The sequence below is a fragment of the Heloderma suspectum genome, chromosome 5, assembly GCF_057233095.1.
Source record: "Heloderma suspectum isolate Gila_16-S chromosome 5, 16-S_ref, whole genome shotgun sequence".
Lineage (NCBI taxonomy): Eukaryota > Metazoa > Chordata > Lepidosauria > Squamata > Helodermatidae > Heloderma > Heloderma suspectum.
In genome coordinates this window covers 166,966,878-166,988,988 of record NC_139462.1, presented here as the reverse complement: position 1 = coordinate 166,988,988, position 22,111 = coordinate 166,966,878, and the positions used below count along the sequence as shown (strand labels likewise).

General features: G+C 45.5%; 1 protein-coding gene across 1 annotated transcript in view; it reads left to right on the top strand.

Annotated features, from left to right (window-relative positions):
• The window catches only part of GPD1L (glycerol-3-phosphate dehydrogenase 1 like), a 40,973-nt gene that overhangs the window by 7,782 nt on the left and 11,080 nt on the right, over positions 1–22,111 (top strand). Inside the window, exons 2-5 of the mRNA XM_084858266.1 lie at positions 10,672–10,849; positions 12,566–12,706; positions 14,953–15,091; positions 18,180–18,292. Of these exons, the coding sequence (XP_084714392.1) occupies positions 10,672–10,849; positions 12,566–12,706; positions 14,953–15,091; positions 18,180–18,292 (571 nt within the window). The remainder of the gene's footprint in view (positions 1–10,671; positions 10,850–12,565; positions 12,707–14,952; positions 15,092–18,179; positions 18,293–22,111) is intronic.

Genomic DNA, 22,111 nt, shown 5'->3' with positions numbered 1-22,111 from the left:
TAGGTTTATGGCAGAGGTGCACAAGTTTTTTGATGTGATGCTGGCTCTGGGGTCGGGGGCCACACGCACACATACATACATATATATACACATACATATGTACACACACACACTCACACACACACACACAGACATGTGGACACACATCCCAGTATATTGCCCTACAATACACCCAGCAATCCCGATATGGAGTGCTCTTTCCTTGCTGCTGCTAGGGTAATCTTAGGAGCATTTTTAGGGGAGGAGGTGAAGAACATTCTCCATCACCCCTCCTAGCTACCCTGATACAATTGCTGTTTCTTTGCTGGGCATTTGGTGGCATGAGTAGGCCAGGGTAGGGCACCTGTGGATGGCTGCAGTTAAAGCCGGGTGGGGGGGCATGTGGCCCACAGGCTACAGATTCTGCTCCCCTGGCTTACAGGGTGCCTCAGGAGTCTATTCTGTCCTTCTGTCCCGTTTCAGCACTGGCAAGGGCCTTGGGCAAGGCGCAGATAGTCCCAGGAGTAGCAGTGAGAGAGCAACCAGTTCAGTCCAGGGTCATGCACAGGAATTCCAAGGAGGTTTTGCAGGCACAGGCAGAGTCGAGGTCAGAGCAGTCCAAAGGTCATTTCACAAGTGTCAGTTTTATCAAGTGTCAAGGCCAGTCAAGGGATGACAGAAAGCGTCGTGCAGGTGGGTAACCGAGGGTCTAGGAGCCTGGCAGGTCTGGTGTCTTGAAATGCAATGCTGAGGTTAAGGCACTGTTGTTCGCAGCAGAGAGCTGGCGTCGGCTGGGCTGATTTATAGGTGGTCATTAATCAGTACAACTGGCTAATTAGGTCAGCGTGTTGCTTTTAAGGGAGGCCCCATGCTGTGACTTCCTTTTGTTCTTTTGCCACTCGTGTCTGATTCTACCTCATTCAAAGGGATGGATTATCTCAGGCTCTGCTTCCAGCATGTGGGGGAATTCAGGAACTATTCTAGAGGGGCCAAGTTGCTCCTGTAATGTTTCCAGGGGAGGAGTGTCAGCCAAGGCCTCCTGTTCCTTTCTTAGCTCTGGCTGGGGCCCATTGTGTTGGCTCTCCTCCTCCTCTTCTTCCTCAGACGAATCCTCCTCCAGGTAGGACATGACACCTTAATTTTTTTAACACCTACATGAAAACACTGGGGGAAGTCATCCAAAGGTTTGGGCTGAAGTGTCATTAGTATCTGGATGACACTTGGCTCTACCTCTCTTTTCTATCTATGGGCTTCTCTACATGGGGCTTTTATCCTGTGATCGAGACTGGTTAATTATGGAAGTTTGTAGGTCCTTTACAGGACGTTGTCACCATCCAGGGCCTCTCCCATGGTTTGTGACCATTTCTGTGGCTTTATTTGCAACAGGGATAATGAGGTATTTAAAAAATGATTGATTCGAATCTAGGTGTGTAATGATGGAGTTGCACTATAAAAGCAGTGCCATCTAGTGGCTGTATAAAGAAACATATAGAACTTACAGATAAAGGCAATCCCAAGGGGGGGAAAAAAGGAATTGCGTGTGAAGGAGCCAAGCTTAATCCTGCAAGAATCCAGAAGCCAAAACCCCAGTAGAGTTGTGGGATAAAAAGCCTGGTGTGGAGAAGTCCTGCTTGTTCCAGGAAGGCTGTTGACCTCTTGAACTAGTGTCTGGAAACTGTTGGCAAGGGACGGGTTGCACCTCACAAAGCCTGGGAAGAATGTGTTTGGCCACAACATGAAGAACCTCATCAGGAGGGTTTTAAACTGAATCCCATGGGGAAGGGAGACGTAAAGTTGAGGGTAACAATGGACGAAGGCTCATGCGCCGCAAAGGAGAGAATAGCTCTAATAGCACCCAATAATAGTCTTCAGCCCCTTCATGGATCACTGCCTTGTTGAGGCAAAGGGGCTTGCGTAACTCAGTGAAGCCATAAGCTACGCCGTGCAGGGCCACCCAAGATGGACAGGTCATGGTGGAGAGTTCTGACAAAATGTGATCCACTGGAGAAGGAAATGGCTACCCACTCCAGTATTCTTGCCAAGAAAACCCAATGGAACGTATCACAAGGCTAAAAGATAGGACGCTGGAAGATGAGCCCCTCAGGTCGGAAGGTGTCCAATATACTACTGGGGAAGAGCAGAGGGTATTTCCAAGTAGCGCCAGAAAGAGTGAAGCGGCTGGGCCAAAGCCGAAAGGACACTCAGCTGTCGATGTGTCTGGTGGTGAAAAGAAAGTCTGATGCTGTAAAGAACAATATTGTTTAGGAACCTGGAATGTAAGATCAATGAATCAAGGTAAGCTGGAGGTGGTCAAACATGAGATGGCAAGACTGAACATCGACATCTTGGGAATCAGCGAACTAAAATGGACAGGCATGGGCGAATTTAATTCAGGTGACCATCATATCTACTACTGTGGACAAGAATCCCTGAGAAGAAATGGAATAGCACTCATAGTCAACAAAAGGGTGGGAAAAGCAGTACTGGGGTACAATCTTAAAAACGATAGAATGATCTCAGTACGAATCCAAGGCAAACCATTCAACATCACAGTAATTCAAGTCTATGCCCCAACCACTGATGCCGAAGAAGCTGAGGCTGATCGGTTCTATGAAGACCTACAACACCTTCTAGAACTAACACCAAAAAAAGATGTCCTTTTCATCATAGGGGATTGGAATGCCAAAGCAGGAAGTCAAGAAATCACCGTGATAACAGGCAAGCATGGCCTTGGTGTACAAAATGAAGCAGGACAAAGGCTAATAGAGTTTTGCCAAGAGAACATGCTGATCATAGCAAACACTCTTTTCCAACAGCACAAGAGGCGACTCTACACATGGACATCACCAGATGGTCAGTATCGAAATCAGATTGATTATGTCCTTTGCAGCCAAAGATGGAGAAGCTCCATACAGTCAGTAAAAACAAGACCTGGAGCTGACTGTGGCTCAGATCATGAGCTTCTTGTCGCAAAATTTCGGCTTCAATTGAAGAACGTCGGGAAAACCACTAAACCATTCAGGTATGACCTAAATGATATCCCTTATGAATATACAGTGGAGGTGAGGAATAGATTTAAGGGATGAGACCTGATAGACAGAGTACCTGAGGAACTATGGACGGAGGTCTGTAACATTGTTCAGGAGGCAGCAACTAAATCCATCCCAAAGAAAAAGAAATGCAAGAAAGCCAAGTGGCTGTCTGAGGAGGCTTTACAAGTAGCTGAGGAAAGAAGGGAAGCGAAAAGCAAGGGAGAAAGGGGAAGATATATCCAACTGAATGCAGAGTTCCAGAGAATAGCAAGGAGAGACAAGAAGGCCTTCTTAAATGAACAATGCAAAGAAATCGAGGAAAACAATAGAATGGGAAAGACTAGAGATCTCTTCAAGAAAATCGGAGATCTCAAGGGAACATTTTGTGCAAAGATGGGCATGATAAAGGGCAAAGAAGGCAGGGACCTAACAGAAGCAGATGAAATTAAGAAGAGGTGGAAAGAATACACAGAAGAACTATACAGGAAAGATCTGAATGTCCCTGATAGCCATGATAGTGTGGTCACTGAACTTGAGCCGAACATCCTCGAGAGTGAAGTCAAGTGGGCCTTAGGAAGCATTAGTAACAACAAAGCTAGCGGAGATGACAGTATTCCAGCCGAGCTATTTAAAATCCTAAACGATGATGCTGTTAAAGTGCTGCACTCAATATGCCAACAAATTTGGAACACTCAGCAGTGGCCACAAGACTGGAAAAGGTCAGTTTACATTCCAATTCCAAAGAAGGGCAATGCCAAAGAGTGTTCAAACTACCGTACAATTGCGCTCATTTCACATGCCAGCAAGGTTATGCTCAAAATCCTACAAGCTAGGCTTCAGCAGTATGTGAACCGAGAACTACCGGAAGTACAAGCTGGGTTCCGAAGAGGCAGAGGAACTAGAGATCAAATCGCCAACATTCGCTGGATCATGGAGAAAGCAAGAGAATTCCAGAAAACGTCTATTTCTGCTTCATTGACTACGCTAAAGCCTTTGATTGTGTGGATCACAACAAACTGTGGCAAATTCTTAAAGAGATGGGAGTACCAGACCACCTTACCTGTCTCCTGAGAAACCTGTACGAGGGTCAAGAAGCAACAGTAAGAACCGGACATGGAACAACTGATTGGTTCCAAATTGGGAAAGGAGTACGACAAGGCTGCATATTGTCACCCTGCTTATTTAACTTATATGCAGAGTACATCATGAGAAACGCTGGGTTGGATGAATCACAGGTCGGAATTAAGATTGCTGGGAGAATTATCAACAAGCTCAGATACGCAGACGATACCACCCTAATGGCAGAAAGCGAAGAGGATCTAAAGAGCCTCTTGTTGAGGGTGAAAGTGGAGAGTGCAAAAGCTGGTTTGAAACTCAACATTAAAAAAACTAAGATCATGGCAACTGGCCCCATCACTTCCTGGCATATGGAAGGGGAAGAAATGGAAGCAGTGACAGATTTTATTTTCTTGGGCTCCAAGATCACCGCAGACGGTGACTGTAGCCATGAAATTAAAAGGCGCTTGCTCCTTGGGGGGAAAGCTATGGCCAACCTAGACAGCATAGTAAGAAGCACAGACATCACCTTGCCAACAAAGGTCTGTCTAATCAAAGCTATGGTTTTCCCAGTAGTAACGTATGGCTGTGAGAGCTGGACTATAAGGAAGGCTGAGCGCCGAAGAATTGATGCTTTCGAACTGTGGTGCTGGAGAAGACACTTACCAGTCCCAGGACTGCAAGGATGTCAAATCAGTCAATCCTAAAGGAAATCAACCCTGGCTGCTCATTGGAAGGACAGATACTGAAGCTGAAGCTCAAATATTTTGGCCACCTAATGTGAAGAGAAAAGTCACTGGAAAAGACCCTAATGCTGGGAAAGATTGAAGGCAAAAGGAGAAGGGGACAGCAGAGGATGAGATGGCTAGATAGCATCACCGATGCAATGAATATGAATTTGAGCACACTCGGGGAGAGAGCGCAGGACAGGAAGGCCTGGCGTGCTCTGGTCCATGGGGTCACGAAGAGTCGGACATGACTTAAAGACTGAACAACAACAATAATAGTCTTCAGCCACATGTAGGAAGAAACCCAGACCATGAAGCTCATGGTCTTTGATGTCTGTATACTAATGCCCAGAGTATGGGAAACAAACAGAACGAACTTGAACTCTTAATACAGGAGGGAAATTATGACTTGATAGGTATAACTGAGACTTGATTGTATGTCTGTCATGACTGGAATACAGCAATTGAAGGATATAATTTTTTCAAAAAGAACAAGAGGAACAGAAAGGGAGATGGGGTTGCACTGTATGTGAAAAATACGTATCTCTGCACAGAAATACAGGAGGATGGGCTTGGTAGCCCCATAGAGAGCATCTGGATCAAAATAATGGAGCAAAGAATAAAAGGAACATGGTGGTCAGAGTCTACTACCAGCCACCCAGTCAAGAGGAAGATGAGGATGAAAGTTTTGAAAAGCAAATAGCCAATGTTTCAAGGAAACATGATGTAGTAGTAATGGGGGACTTCAATTTCCTCGATATTTGTTGGGGGACAAATTCTGCAAAACATGGCCCCTCCAGGAAATTCCTGCCTTGTGTGTCAGATAACTTCCTCCTACAGAAAGCAGAGGAAGGAACTAGAGTATTAGCTATCCTTGACTTGATTCTAACCAACAGAGATTTATTTATTTATTTATTTATTTATTTATTTATTTATTTATTAAATGTATTAATCGCCCATCTGGCTGGTCACCCAGCTACTCTGGACGATGTACAAAGCATATAATAAAACAGTTTAAAACAATAACATTCTACAATAAAAACATTTTCTAAAATACCCTAACCTACCCCAAATGCCTGCCTGAACAACCACGTTTTTAATGCACGGCGGAAGCTCATTAAAGAGGGGGCATGGCGGAGTTCCCTAGGGAGGGAGTTCCACAGAGTGGGGGCCACCACAGAAAAGGCCCTCTCCCTCATCCCCACCAGTCTAGCTGTCCTGGCTGATGGGACAGAGAGAAGGCCATCTGAGGCTGATCTTGTTAAGCGGCCTGTCTGGTGCTGCTGGAGGCGCTCCTTAAGATAGGCTGGGCCGGAACCATATAGGGTTTTAAAGGTCAAAACCAACACCTTGAATTTGTTCCAGAAAACAACTGGTAACCAGTGCAACTCCTTCAGCACTGGAATGCTGTGATCTCGCAGGCAGCTGCCTTTAATCAGGCGAGCCACCGCGTTCTGTACCAGCTGCAGCTTCCGAACCATCTTCAAGGGTAACCCCACATAGAGCGCATTACAGTAGTCTAAACGAGAGGAGACCAGGGCATGTACTACCGATGGGAGCAGGTGGTCAGGAAGGAAGGGGCGCAGCCACCGTATCAGATGGAGTTGATACAGCGCTGTCTGGCTCAGCTGACACCTGAGCCTCCATGGACAGCTGGGAGTCCAAAATGACCCCCAGGCTGCGGACCTGGTCTTTCAAGGGTAGCCGTACCCCATTCAACACCAGGTCAACATCCCCCAGCCTCCTCTTGTCTCCCACCAAAAGTACTTCGGTCTTGTCAAGGTTCAGCTTCAGCTTATTCCTCCCCATCCAGCCACTCACCGTCTCCAGACATTTGGATAGGGATTCTACGGCCAACCTTGGTGAAGATTTGAACAAGAGGTAGAGCTGTGTGTCATCCGCATATTGATGACACTCCAACCCAAACGTCCTGATGATAGCCCCCAGAGGCTTCACATAGATGTTAAATAGTATCGGGGAGAGGATGGAACCCTGTGGCACCCCACAAGTGGGTGGCCACGGGTCCGAAACCTCCTCTCCCAGTGCTACCTTCTGGTACCTGCCGGAGAGGAAGGACCAGAACCACCGCAAAACGGTGTCTCCAATGCCCAACCCCTCCAGGCGGGCCAGGAGGATACTGTGGTCAATGGTATCAAAAGCTGCTGAGAGGTCGAGGAGAACAAGGAAGGAGCATTCACCCCTATCCAGAACCCTCCTCATATCATCCAGCAAGGCAACCAAAGCCATTTCCGTCCCATGCCCAGGCCTGAAGCCCAACTGAAATGGGTCTAGATAATCGGTTTCTTCCAAGTGTGCCTTCAACTGCATCGCCACCACCCACTCAATCACCTTGCCCAAAACTGGCAGCTTCGAGACTGGGCGAAAGTTGTTCAGAACTCGGGGATCCAAGGAGGGCTTCTTTAAGAGCGGTCTTATCACTGCCTCCTTGAGGGTTGATAGCATCACTCCGTCCTCAAGGGAGGCGTTCACCCTCTAAGTTGACTTAGTGGATAAAGTAGCAGTTACAGGAACTCTGGGGGAAAGCGACCATGTTATACTTGAGTTCTTGGTTCTAAGGGAAGCAAATGCTGAGTGTAGCCAAACGCGTACCCTGGATTTTAGGAAAGCTGATTTTAATAAACTCAGAACAATGATAAGTAAGGTCTCATGGCAAGTGACTCTAACGAGACAAGGAGTCCAAGATGGGTGGGAGTTTGTAAAAAAGGAAATTCTCAAGGCACAATTACAAACCATTCCAGCAAGAAAAAAAGGTGGAAGACAACATGGCTTCACAAAAAGCTTAGAGATGACCTGAAAACAAAAAAGTACACATATACGAAGTGGAGAGAAGGCCAAGCAACAAAGGAAGAGTACAGGCAGGTAGCACAGAATTGCAGGGATGGCGTCAGGAAGACTAAAGCTGAGAACGAGCTGAGGTTAGCAAGGGATGCTAAAAGCAACAAAAAAGCTTTCTTCAGCTACGTGCATAGTAAAAGGCAGAGGAAAGAAATGGTGGTTCAGCTATTAAATAAGGATGGCAACAGATGACAAGGAAAAGGCAGAAGTGCTCAATTCCTACTTTGGCTCAGTCTTCTCCCAAAAGAGGGTCTATGACCCCTCTGGCAAAAGCAAAGTACAGGCTGAAGGGGCAGGATTGCAGCTTGAGATCGATAGGCATATGTTCAAGGAACACCTAATTACTTTGAATGAGTTCAAATCTCCAGGGCCAGATGAACTGCACCCTAGAGTAATAAAGGAACTGGCAGAAGAACTCTCAGAACCGCTGTCTATTCTCTTTGAGAAATCATGGAGGATGGGTGAAGTGCCAGATGACTGGAGGAGGGCTAATGTTGTCCCTATCTTCAAAAAGGGTAAAAAGGAGGAACCTGGGAACTACAGTCCAGTCAGTCTGACATCAATCCCTGGGAAAATTCTGGAGCAGATGATAAAGCAATCCATCTGGAAGCACCTTGAAAACAATGCAGTGATTACTTGAAGCCAACATGGATTTGTCAAGAACAAATCCTGCCAAATTTGATTTGTCAAGAACAAATCATTTTTTGATCAAGTAACCTCCCTTGTGGACTGTGGGAATGCTGTGGACATAATATACCTCCATTTCATCAAAGCTTTCGACAAAGTGCCCCATGATATCCTGATGAGCAAACTAGCTCAAAGTGGGCTAGATGAAACAATGATCCAGTGGATCCATAGTTGGCTACAGAATCGGAGTCAAAGAGTGCTTATCAACGGGATCTTCTCAAACAGAGGAGAGGTAACGAGTGGGGTACTGCAGGGCTCAGTCCTGGGCCCAGTGCTCTTCAACATTTTTATTAATGACTTGGAGGAGGAGGTGCCGGGAATGCTGATCAAATTTGCAGATGACACCAAATTGGGGGGGATAGCTAATAGTTTGGACAGAAACAAAATTCAGGGTGATCTTGATAGACTGGAGTGCTGGGCAGAAAACAACAGAATAACATTTAATAGGGATAAATGCCAAGTTCTGCACCTAGGAAAAAGAAACCGAATGAACAGTTACAAGATGGGGGATATGTGGCTCAACAACACTACAAGCAAGATGCATCTTGGAATTGTTGTTGATCACAAGTTGAATATGAGCCAATAATGTGATGTGGCTGCAAAAAAGGCAAATGCTATTTTGGGCTGCATTAATAGAAGCATAGCTTCCAAATCCCGGGAAGTACTAGTTCCCCTCTACTCAGCACTGGTTGGGCCTCATCTGGAGTTCTGGGTACCACAGTTTAAGAAGGATGCAGACAAGCTGGAGAGGGTTCAGAGGAGGGCAACAAAGATGATCAGGGGACTGGAAACAAAGCCCTATGAGGAGAGACTGGAAGAACTGGGCATGTTTAGCCTTGAGAAGAGAAGACTGAGGGGAGATATGATAGCACTCTTCAAATACTTGAAGGTTGTCACAGAGAGGAAGGCCAGGATCTCTTCTCGATCATCCCAGAGTGCAGGACACGGAATAATGGGATCAAGTTACAGGAAGCCAGTTTCCGGCTGAACATCAGGAAAAACTTCCTGACTGTTAGAGCAATACAACAATGGAACCAATTACCTAGGGAGGTGGTGGGCTCTCCCACAGTGGAGGCGTTCAAGACGAGGATGGACAGCCATCTGTCAGGGATGCTCTGAGCTGGATTCCTGCATTGAGCAGGGGGTTGGACTCGATGGCCTTGTAGGCCCCTTCCAACCCTACTATTCTATGATTCTGTGGGCTGAATGAGGCTGAACCAGCAGTTAAGATGAAGGAGCTATGGGCGGAGAAACACCCTTAGTTGCATATGCATGCACACACACTTTCCCCGCTTCACACACACTGACAGAATCCTTGCCACCATCGCCACCACACAGCAGATGTTCTAGCAGCCATGTTCAGAGGGCCGACCACAGACAATGTGGCCTGCTACAGCATTATCCTCTCCAGGAAGGCCCAAGGAGGATCCCAGCAGCAGTCTGCAACATTCGGTTGCAGTGAAATCAGTGGCACTGCAAATTGGTGTCAGGAAGAACTTTGGGGGTGCAGCTTGGGCACTCAGCAGGCACAAGGGAGACTAGAGTGCTGCCTGCAGTTTTCTCCTTTATGGCTTTGGGCAGCCTTCCACAACATGGCACCAGATATTCTGGACTTACTCCCCCAACAGCCCTAGCTATCACAGGCAATGGTCAAGAATACTGAGAGTTTTAGTCCAAAACATCCGGAAGGCGCCAGGTTGAAGAAAGTTGGTTTAGGTGTTTGGCCAAAACCTGAGTGTTTAGGAAGGCCTTCAGCTGAAAAGAATTTCTCTCCTTGTTACGAATATGATAATATTTTTTTCTGTGTCTTTGGTTTTTTTGGATTATGAGTTCCTGGTTTTGGCTGTTTTTTTTGCGGGAGAGGGGGTGTTCTATGATGCTGGTATTTTCTGATGATTACTGAATTTTGTGGATTTGGTTTTCTTGTATGCATATTTTATTGTTGTAAGCTGTTTTGAGGGGGGGTTTTGGCAGGGGAAGCACAATATACATTTTTTAAAAATCAAAGGCCCATTGAAATCAATGCGACTTGAGAAAACCACTACAAGCTTGGTCCATTGATTTCAATGGGACTAAAAGCATGTCTACGGTAGTCTGAATCCAACCCCATGTGCTCCTAACAGAATTCGAACTGCATGTGACTGACAGAAAACAGCTTAAATGAACAGCCATAGTTGCATTTCTCTTTCACTGGTATCCCTTGATTTTAGAATTTTTTTAAAAAGTAGATGGATTCATTGCCTGACTGTTTAAACCTGAACTTGCTTCCTCAGTCTTAACCTGGCATATTTGCTAAGGCGTAATTCTTTTCTGTTTCTCTCTTTTCTTTACAGGGGATCTGCTGTGGCTAAAATAATAGGCAATAATGTAAAAACACTGCAGAAGTTTGCCTCTACAGTGAAAATGTGGGTTTTTGAAGAAACCATTAATGGAAGAAAATTGACAGATATCATAAATAATGACCATGAGAATGTAAAGTATCTCCCTGGATACAGCCTACCAGAAAATGTGGTAAGGTCTGGAATCAGCCAAGGTCCAAAGTACAGCACATCTAATTCAGCATGTCCCATTTGGGCTTGAATTTCTCAAATAGCCCCTCCACCCAGTGCCACATGGCGAACAGTTTTTGAAACCAAGGAGACTGTTACGGCAGTTTCTAATCTGGCATCAGTGTATCTGCCCTTCAGTTCAATGCAGTAAACAGTGCCACTGGTCATGCACAAGGTGTTGGATCCAGCTAACAAACTCCTTCCCATCTTGCTCTTGCCTTAGTTGTTAGAATGGTGTGGGGAGGAAAGGGATATCGTCTTAGAGGTAAAACAAAAGAACATCGTTTTCATTCACACTTATACTTTGTCAAATTCCAAAAGTATAGTTGTTACTCTTCCCCAAAAGTGGAATCTGAATGGAAGGCGCTTTTTTATTTTCAGAGGGGACTTTGAATCTAGCAGAGGCTTCCATGAATGGGAGGAGATTCCCCCCACCCTGCACTGCCTCCTACACTTTTCTTAGTAGATGTTCAGGGACTGTGGGGAGTAGGGGAGCCAGAATTCTCCTATTCCTTGGGTTAGATCCAGATTCACTTTGGATCAGCTGCACTGACAGAAGTGGACTTCCTCACCCCCTCTTTCCCATGGCAGCCACTCCAGCCCCCTGAAAATGTTACACAGGGAGTTAAGAGACCCTGCTGAATGGGATGGGATGAGCTGTGCTATGTGAGGGAGGGGGATCCCCCAAAACTGGGTGGAGGGATCTTCCACAAGTGGAGCCCTTGTCTTGCAGAAAACTCCTTCCTCTCGCAGAAGGCAGATCCTGTATCCAGCCCCTTGAGTGGAATGCCACTCCTGCACCTCTGGATCCAACCCACACAAGATTAGTAGCCAATTAGGTTTTCTTCACACGGAGCTTTTATCCTGCAATTGAGATTGCTCCTTCACGGAAGTTTGTGGGCTCTTTACATGAATGACGCCGTGATCATCCAAGACGTCTCCTGCACTAAACGCCCTTTGTTTCAATTTTAAATAGATCACAGATAATGAGCTATCAAATTACCCCCGCTGTGTTCCACTTCAGTTTCCTCCGTGAAAAGAGGAAAAATGGCAAGAAGAGGAGCAAGATCAATGAAAGATAATGGAAGACTTGGATATGGGGAGTAGGAGGGAAGGGGGTGGGGAGAAAGGAAGCACACGCAAAAGGGAGTCGTTGTGATCCTGCATTTAAAATGGAAGCAGAAAGCTCCATTTTAAATGCAGGATTTTAGGCTGGTGTAGAGATGCCCTTAGTATCTGCAAGAAGTATTATATATTTCTAGGCACAAAATGCGGCTTTTTATTTTGTCTTCCTCTTAAAAGCAGAATGACCAGAAACTTTATTTTGCTAGGCTGCATTGGGTAGGAATATGTTCCAAATGTGCTTATGCCTGTCTACTTGCAGTTTGCTGTTCCTGTCAGTTGAATATGTGGATATTAGTTTCTTGGCTGAATAAATTATTAACTATGCTAATCTATGCAATTCCAGGAGGATGGTAGAAGCCAACAAAAAGGCACCCTGGAATATTTGGCCCAACATATGTGGTTGGTTTAATATCTTTTATGTTTTGGGCCATTAAAGTAAAATGTACACTTTCAACAGACAAAATGAAGAATCCATTTAAAATTCAACCCTGGGACTTGAGAGAGACTTTTTTGTTCCTCATCTCTCCCCTTCTTTCTGAATATTTTTCTGTAGGTTGCTGTCCCAGATCTGAAAGATGCTGTACAAGATGCGGACTTGTTGGTTTTTGTTATTCCCCACCAGTTCATTCAAAAAATCTGCGATGAGATCACTGGGCGTGTGGCCAAGAAAGCTGTTGGTATAACTCTCATTAAGGTACAATAAATAAACACTTTTTTTCTTTTTTTAGTTTATAAACGAATCCTCTGAATTATTCAACAGGGTGTTGCATAAAAATAATTCTGAAGGATTTAAAGGAGAGAGAGAGAGGACACATCTATATTTTTCTCAGCTTCTTTCCTATTGCTGTTCTTGGCTCACATCCTGTACATGTGTATCCTTCCCTTCCTCCTTTTCCCAAGTTGCTCACATCAGCATACATGGAGTTCAGATCTTGGTCCCATCTATAGGAACATAGGAAGCAGCCTTATACTGAGTCAAACCATTGGTCCATCTAGCCCAGTATTGTCAACACTGACTGGCAGCGGCTCTCCAGGGTTCAGGCAGGAGTTTTTCCAGCCCTACCTGGCAATGCTGGGGATTGAACCTGTGACCTTCTGCATGGAAAACATGTGCTCTATCCACTGAGCCACAGCCCCTCCATGTCCTAGCTATGCCCATACATGCTTAGCTCCAGTGATGGAACTACATTACGTATCTTCAGACAACTCTTAGTGTGCATGTGCACATGCAGAACAATTTCACCCTCATTGGCCCTGAGTTTCCTGGACCTTTTGACCATTATTCAAAGTGTTGTCTGTGGCATTCTGTGTCCACATGGCGACTTTTCAGTTCCCTCCTCACTGTAGCAGCACCCAATAAAAAGCCTTCTGCCTCCCCCGTAAAGTTAGGTGACTCTCCAAAGTGGCACCCCTTGAGACACCAGCAATTGCCACCAAAAGAAAAATTGACACACACCCCCCCCACCATGCCATTACATGCACACCCAGAAGTTTATACATGGGCATCTGTGGATCCTAGCCTTGAAGTACATGGTGTGGTTGGTTCCTGGAGCTGTATAAATTATTTACAGTAAAAACATCTTGATTTTGGACTTTTTCCCAGCCTGTTGGCTGAAATAATACTACAGTAAAATACTTTGCCCTACCCCTTATAAGTTTTGTCCTTTGGTGCCAAACACATAGTAAATGCACTGACCGTAAAATGTAGCAAGTCCTGGAACACTTATGCAGGTCTGTTAGCGTTTTGCAGAGTGGTGTAATGTATTCCACACTTACTTCTAAACAGTGATTACCCTCTTGCTTGGAGGAAGCTGAGACCGAGAGATGCGAAATGTCTTGCTGTATGGCAGTCTAGAAATCTCATACTTAGGCCAGTGTTTTGAGTTCTGAAAGATGTACACGTTAAGACATCACAGTGGTAACATGGCTGGATAGTGTGGCTGTGGCATAGTGATCACTGCAGTCTTAAGAATTCAGTGTAATGTGAATGGTATATAGAGGCCCATTCACTAGCAAGGTGTTCTGCCAGGGGCAGAAGGTTTGTTTACGATTTGAAGGAGGCAATGAACCAAGCCAGCTATTCCTTTCCAAAACAAACTTTATTCAGAGGGAGAGGGAAGGTGGTACAGAAAAAACAACAGGAAAGGGGAAGGCAAGCACAGAAACCTATGTTCCTTCAGTACCGAGGAACCCCTTATCAGTATGGACAATGCTCCCAGACCAGCATACCATGGTGCCATCATGCTGTCTGCCCACGGAGAGGTTCACCGTGAAGGGGCCTCTTGGGATTTTATACTAGTTTACTTCCATAGGCTGTAATGTAACTTGCTAACTCATGCTTACTTAACTAATGATATATCAATCACACCTGCGTTTGGGGCTACATGCTAATCAGACTTAGCACCATCCTTATTTGATGCGCACTGCCAAGGTCATATATGTGAATCAGTGGCGAGATGTTGTTACACTCCACAGCTTGTTGTTGTTCAGTCATTCATTCGTGTCCGACTCTTCATGACCCCATGGACCATGGCACGCCAGGCCTTCCTGTCCTGCGCTCTCTCCCGGAGCGTGCTCAAGTCCATATTCATTGCATCGGTGATGCTATCTAGCCATCTCATCCTCTGCCGTCCCCTTCTCCTTTTGCCCTCAGTCTTTCCCAGCATTATCTTATGAACTCTGGCCCAAAGAGTATACCTAGCCATAAATTCTCTCACCGATGCCAGAGGCTGGTAAAGAGCACATTAAAGGGGAGATTCAAGCAGAGAGCTGCAAGCGTGGGGAAGAATGATTGTAAAACACTATTGCTATTCTCCTCAAGATCACAATGGTCTTCCTGGGTGTCCCACTACATATGGATAATTCCATCCACTAGCAAGGATAATTATCTCACTCTTCTGCTCAACCGTGACTACTGACTTCTTTTCCTGTTTACTGCAGGGAATAGATGAGGGTCCTGAGGGACTCAGACTCATTTCTGATATCATCCGAGAGAAAATGGGAATAGACATCAGCGTGCTGATGGGAGCCAACATTGCCAACGAGGTAGCTGCGGAGAAGTTCTGTGAAACCACAATAGGTACTTTGGATGAATAATCTGCTGCTTTTAGATAAATGTCCCCATCCCCGTGTTGGGTTGTCATTAAGAGATCCTACATCTTTTCATAGCGAGGCTGCAAGCCTATCCGCACTTACCCAAGAGTAAGTCCCATTGACTGGATAGTATAGGACTGGACTGTTAATTGCTGGAATTCTCAGTAGCAAATGCAAGCAGCAAAAATATCGTGGTGAGAGGGGGAAGAGGAAATGTTCAAACGTTATTAAGTCTTCATGGCAGATATCTCACTTGGTTTCTAAGAAATAACTTCCCAAAGTATAGCGCTTTTGAAAATACCAAAAGTTTGGCTGTGCAAATCATTTTTAGGGGTAAGTAACCCAGTACTCTTTGATAATACCACTGGCAAAGAGATTGCAGTCTCCATTCTTACTTCTCTGCCTCTTTCCATAAATACCATACATTTCATCAAGTATATGGTTAGCAGTGCAGTCCTATCCATATCTACCCAGAAATAAAAACTGTTGAGTTCAATGGGCTTACTCCCAGGTAAGTGAGTATGGATTGCAATCCAAGACAGACTGTCTTATAACTAACTAGGTCCTCCAAATTCTGCATGCATTCCTTTTCTGCAGCTGAAATGGCTGGTATCGACTTGTGTGTTGTGGCTGGTGCTTGGGTTTTGTAGAGGCCTGGGTGCAAGGAAGGACAATTTCCCAATTTTTCCAACATACTCATGTGGGAAGGGTGCCATTGTGCCTTGGGGGTTCATCACACAGAGCTTTTATCCTACTATTGAGATGGCTCCGTCACAGAAGTTTGCGGGCTCTTTAGTTGATGCCGTTACCCTCCAAGGTGTCTCCCACCATTTCCCCCAGCCTATTCTGTTTTCTCCACAAACGCAAAAAATGTAGTATTTTTCCCAGCCCATGGAACAGGAACACCATGATCTCCACGTGAAATTTTCCCATAGCGGAAGAAACCACTCTGCCTGCCTGATGTGGGCGTTTGTTTTCAGTAGCTGGGGGCATGATCAGGATGACGAAAGCATTGAGGATGGGAGCGGGGTTGTAGGGAAGGAGACCCGAGCAGATTCGACAGGCACGAGGGCAAGAATCGCCTGCTGACAAACTCCTGCCTCTGTGTTTGGAGGAAGAAGGTAAAATGCCTCCCTGCAGTGAAGGGAGACACATCTGATCCCCCAACCCACCCAGCTCAGAAGCAACGTCCTCTGTTGTTTCAGAGCACCCTATTAAGTTCAATGGGCTTACTCCCAAGTAAATGTGCCGAGGGTTGCACACTTACAGGGTGATCTTATGTCTACTCAGAAGTAAGTCCCACTGAGTTCAATGCGGCGTACTCCCAAGTAAGTGTGCCCAGGATTGCAGACTCATACCATGGTGTTATCTCTACTCAGAAGTAAGTCAGAGGTTTCCTTGGGGCTGTGAGAAAACATTACAGCAGAAGTTGAGCTACGAAAACGAGACTCCTCTCCCACCCTTTGCACACATGCCAGGGAGGGAGGAAGACACTTCCTCTGTTCAAACCACATGGCTGCGGTGTAAAGAAGCCCTTCCTAATCCTGCAAAAAAACTGAAAGCAGGAAGCTCCGGAAAGGATATGGGTTTTTACAATTTTTTTTCTTCATGTAGAAACACCCTTGGTCCTTTCCTGTGCATCTTAAGTGCACATCCTTTGCAAGTGGTTGGGTCCTTGCTTTGGGGGTTTGGGCCACTAATGTTCCTAGATGTTTTGAAGCATGAAATATAGGGTCTTGGCTGGCTCGGTACCAACCTAATAGTAAGGTGGCCTGCTTTATATTCTAATGGTCTTCAAATACACTATAATACATAAACATGGGACAGCAAATGACTGATGCAAAATTGGAAGAAAATGTGATCACAGAACATAGGCAGCATAGAGCTGAGCTACACATTCAGAAGAATCATCTGGTTCAACCTTCTTAGGACGTACAGTTTTATTTATTACCCTTTTATTCATCCCCTCCAAGGAGGTTAGTGTCCCGTGTGTTTTCTGCATAGATTCTGTGTTTCGGCCTGTGAACAGAATGGTAGAGATCTGGTTTTGAACTCCACCTCGCCTCCAACACATGTCACAGGAATGAATAGGATGTTGCTGACTTGGGCCCGGGACATGCTGTAAATCTAGCTAGGGTACCGTTTGGCTGAGTTTTTAATTCAACCTCCCTCAAACAGGTACCCTCCAGATATTTTGGACTTCAACTGCCATCAGTCCCAGCTAGCATGGCCAGTGGTCAGGAATACTGGGAGTTGTCGTCCAAAACACTTGGAGGGCACGAGGTTGGGGAAGGCTGTTTTAACTGGATTCTTTTTGTAAGGGAGATTAAAGATATAAGATGGCTTATTAGATGGGGGATACAATCTACTGGGAGGGGATACACGGCTGAGCTTCATTAATTTCCCAGGGATCATGCCTGGAATACTATTAATATAGAACAGGAATGGATCACAGCAGTGGAGACCAGTGGCTGCGATGTCAGTGGGACAATGAATCTGCTCTGGGTTTCAGTCAGAACTCTAAAGGAGCTGCCCCGCCGACATCGGCACCACCAGCCTCCACTGGATCACAACATGAAGGGCTACTTGATTATAGTGGCTATCTTATGGCCCAGTTGATAATTCCCTTGGGCTCGTTGTCAGTGGCCTATAGGACATCAATGCGGTGCAGCTCATCTCAGTTTAGATCCCATAGCCAAATACGTGCATAGAAGGCTATGTTGCTGAACATTTTTTTGACAGCCAACCCGGCTCTGGGTTAGTCACTAGAGTGAGACCGGGAAGAAGTGGATTCACGTCCCAGCTCCATCATGAAGTTTACTGGATTGCCCTAAGCTTAGTCCCTATCTCAACCTGGCCTCCCTCAGAGGCTTGTTTTGTGGGTGAAACTAGATAGGTCCACCTTGAATTCCTTGGAGGAAGAGTGAGGTATGCTAGATTAATATAGCACTTTAAGGGATATAAAACTAGACATGAAGCTGCAGGGAAGAGCTAGCACTTTTTCTTCTCTCACTTGGAAAATAAAGTTGGCCATTCCCTTTCTCCTGTTTCTCCACCCACCCACCCCAAAACAGGCTGTAAAATTTTGGAGAATGGCCTCCTCTTCAAAGAACTTCTTCAGACTCCAAACTTCCGAATAACCGTGGTGGACGATGCTGATACGGTTGAGCTTTGTGGTGCTCTTAAGGTAAGGTTTGTTTTTGGCAGGGATGTCATTCATAAGTCCCTCCCACCCACCCCCAATTACTAAAACCCTAGAAAAGTGAGGTGTGGGAACCTCATATTGGTGTGATCTCTGATGCTTGCTTCTTCTGTAGCCTTGAGTAACATACTGTTGTAAGAGCTAAGTTAAAGGGTTATTGTGACATTCCCCTCAGCCTGCCTTCTTTCAGGCAGTTTCCACTTTCTTTGTGTCTGAGGGAAAACACTGTGAGGTACTGGAACACTTTTTGTACAACAAGAACCAAGCAAATGACAACGTTAGTCCTGCCCACTTCATTGTGATTCAGAAGCCACTACTGGAGCAATTGGGGCTTCTGTACTCCAGGCTTTCATCCTTCGATTGAGATTGCTTACTCACGGAAGTTTGCAGGTCCTGTACATAACGTCGTCAACCTCCAGGGCCTCTCCTGTCCTTTGTGACCATTTCCGCGCCTTTATTTGTCATGGAGAAAATGCACTATTTTAAAATGGTGGGTTGAATCGCTCCGTATAATTACGGAGGTGCACTATAACCACAGTTATACTACAGTGCCATCTAGTGACTGTATAATAAAACATACAGAACGTGCAGAGAAAGGACATCTCCGAGGTGTGGGGGGGGGGAGTGCATGTAAAGGGCCGATCTGAATCCCACAAAGAATCCGGAAGCAGAAGCCCCAGTAAAGTTGCGAGATAAAAAGCATGGTGTAGAGAAGCCCTTGGTTCTTCTGCCAGCAGGCAAAGATGTTTTTTATTCACGCAAGCCTTTGCTCAGTGGTAAGAGCACCTGCTCTGCATGCAGAAGGTCCAAGGGTTAATCCCTGGCATCTCCATGTAGGGCTAGGAAAGAATCCTGCCCGGAGAGCCATTGCCAGTCAGCATGAACAATACCAAGGTAGATGGTAAATAGTAAGGCAGCTTCCTATGTTCCTATGGGTGTTTTTTTTTTAATTTGCTGGTGCTGCTTATTTCTTTGGTGGACGTGTTTTTAATTGTGTTTAATTGTGTTTGTTTTTATGCAATGTTTTAATTCAGATTTTATCGTTAGCCACCTTGAGCGCCATTCTTAGGCAGAAAGGTGGAATATAAATTTAAATAAATAAATGTTGCACTTGTTGCTTACATAGAGGAATTATGGTTCAACTGCAGTTTTCCTGCAGTAATGGCAGAAACATAGCTGCTAAAATCCGGAGCTTGGGAATACGGACACGTCCTAATGTGTGAACAGGATATGTTTTTGGTTTCCTGTTTGCTCTCCTATTATGGCTTCTGTGTACCAGATTTCAAAAGATGAGCATCAGAGAGATAGACGAAAGGTGCTACCCAAAAGCATAAGCCCTCACGTTGAGCATCAAACAAATACACCCAAGCAGAATGTTGCCCACATCAGTCGACACTATATTTTCTTTCTTTTTTAATTGGCTCTTTTTTTCCCCGTTAACTCATCTAGATGGGGAAGATTTTGATAAAGATGACTGCCTAAGGAAGGAAGCAAATGTTGCAAGCAGGGTTCTAAGCGTACCATTCTTTTGCAAATAGCAATAATTTTTAGCTCCTGACATCACTTCTAAGCACATCTAAATGCAGTTGCTAGAATAATGGTCGCAGCTGGAAGATGATAGAAGAACATCTGCTACTCTGATGCACTCATTTTGCCTTTCCACTTTCACTGGATGTATTTTTATGCTGATAGAGAGGCATACACAATATAGAAGGCTGAAAGCAATGGCAGTGAAATCTTTCCTTTAAATAACAGACGTGCTGGATGCTGGTAGCCACCAGCAGTACCAATGCTGAATTTGCTTGGTGCCGTAGAGACAGAGAGCTAAAACCAGCTGCCCATCAGCAAGAGTTTCTGGCCTGTTCTGTGTTGGCCATTTTATACCTTTTCATTGTTAGGGACTAGCATAGTGAGAAGTATACTGGTACCTTTAAGAGGTCCACTCTTTTAAAGGAAGGAGATGGAAGTGCCCAGCTGAAATCCAGCTAGTGGTGTTGCCTTCCCCAACCTGGTGCCCTCCAGACGTACTAGACAATAACTCTCATCAGCTTCAGCCAGCCTGGCCATCAGCCTTGCTGGCTGGGGATGATGGGAGTTGTAGTATAATACGTCTGGAGGGCGCCAGGGTGGGCGAGGCTGAACTAGAGTTTGTCTTAAGCCATGATCCTGGAATCATAGAAACTAAATCCTGGTTAAATCCTCTCCCCGGCAGTGCGGAAGGAGAAGGGAGCAGGAAGCACATGAGCCCAAGGCTTAGCTTGGGCATGGAGAAGCTTGTCCATAGAGTGCTAACACCATGGTTAATGGTGCATGCTTTCTCTGCTGACATCATTTTTTGTTTCTTCTAACGGTGCTATGCACAACCGGTATGGTTGTGGTGGCATAGCAATACAGAATGTTACCAGATTCTTTTCAGAATGACTGAATAACAACAACCATTCTGGGATGTATCACACCTTTAATATATGTATGCACCTTTTGCCACTGTTGAGGAGCTTAATTCTGGCTGTTCCATGCCTGTTCCGTGCCCTGGAGATGAGGGAATGCAAGAGAATGCAATTATTCACCCTGGCTCTCAGCTAATCTTGGCAAGATGCACTTAGGCAATCTGTTCTGTGTTGTATCGTATCGGCTCTGGCAAAGTTCTCTGCATTTTATTGAATCTTCTGAACTCAGCCTAGCGATCCGTTTCCTGCTGCCCTCTGCTGCATACAGTCTGAAAGGAGTTCTGGTCTTGGATGGTGATAGCCGGTGGAGGCTGGTGGCTCCAATGTCAGTGGGGTGGTGGATCCGCTCCGGGTTTTAGTCAGAACCAGTCAGAACGCCAAAGGAGCTATCCAAGGTGTGGTAGCACCTTGGATAGCTCCTTTAGCATTTTGACTGGTTCTGACTAAAACCCGGAGCAGATTCACCGCCCCACTGACATCAGAGCCACCAGCTTCTACTGGCTATAGATATCCTACAATATCTACCACATCACCATGTGAAGCTGGTTTTGTCAGGGCTGGACAGAACATTGGTCTGTCCAGCCCACTACTTTGCCTTGCAGTGGTTCTCCCAGGTGTCAGGCAAAAGGTTTTCCTTGCTACGTGAAATCCTCTTTTTAACTGGAGAAGCCAGGGATTGACTTTATGTACGGGTCTTTATGTGCGCATTGATGCTGCTGGTGTCTGCCTTCGGCTCATCTTGATCAAAGCAGCACCCTGCTATCTTGCCATCAGCTACCAAATGCGGATGGATTGTTACAGCCATGGTGGCTCCAAGTGGGAGTTCCGTGGCCTCTTGATAGCCTTTCTCATATGTATGAAATGTTCGGGGTGGGGATTTTAGCTTGCGGCTTCATGGTGGTTAAATGTGACTGCCTTTGGCATTATTGTTTATGGTCTATATAGCACTTCTAGCACAAAGATTTATTGTACAGGTTCAAATCTACACTCTGCACTGAAGTCACTGACTGGTCTTGGGCAAGTCAGCATCACTTAGCATAATGAGGGCAGTGATGAGGATAAATAAGAATTGCACATCATTTTTTGCACTGAAAAATGCTTATTTATTACTCCTAGGAGCTCAGGATGGCATACATAGTTGTGTTACACACACGCGCGCGCATTTTACCCTTACAACAAACTTGTTAGGTTGAGAAAGAGGTATTGTCCCAAGGTCACCCAGTGATCTTTATGCCTAAGGAGGGATTTGAACCTGGGTCTCCTTGGTCCTAGTCCAACACTCTGACTGCTACAGCTATTCCATACTGGTTCTTTCTTTTAGAGAAAAAAGAAGCACTGCATCTCTCCTCTGCTGGCT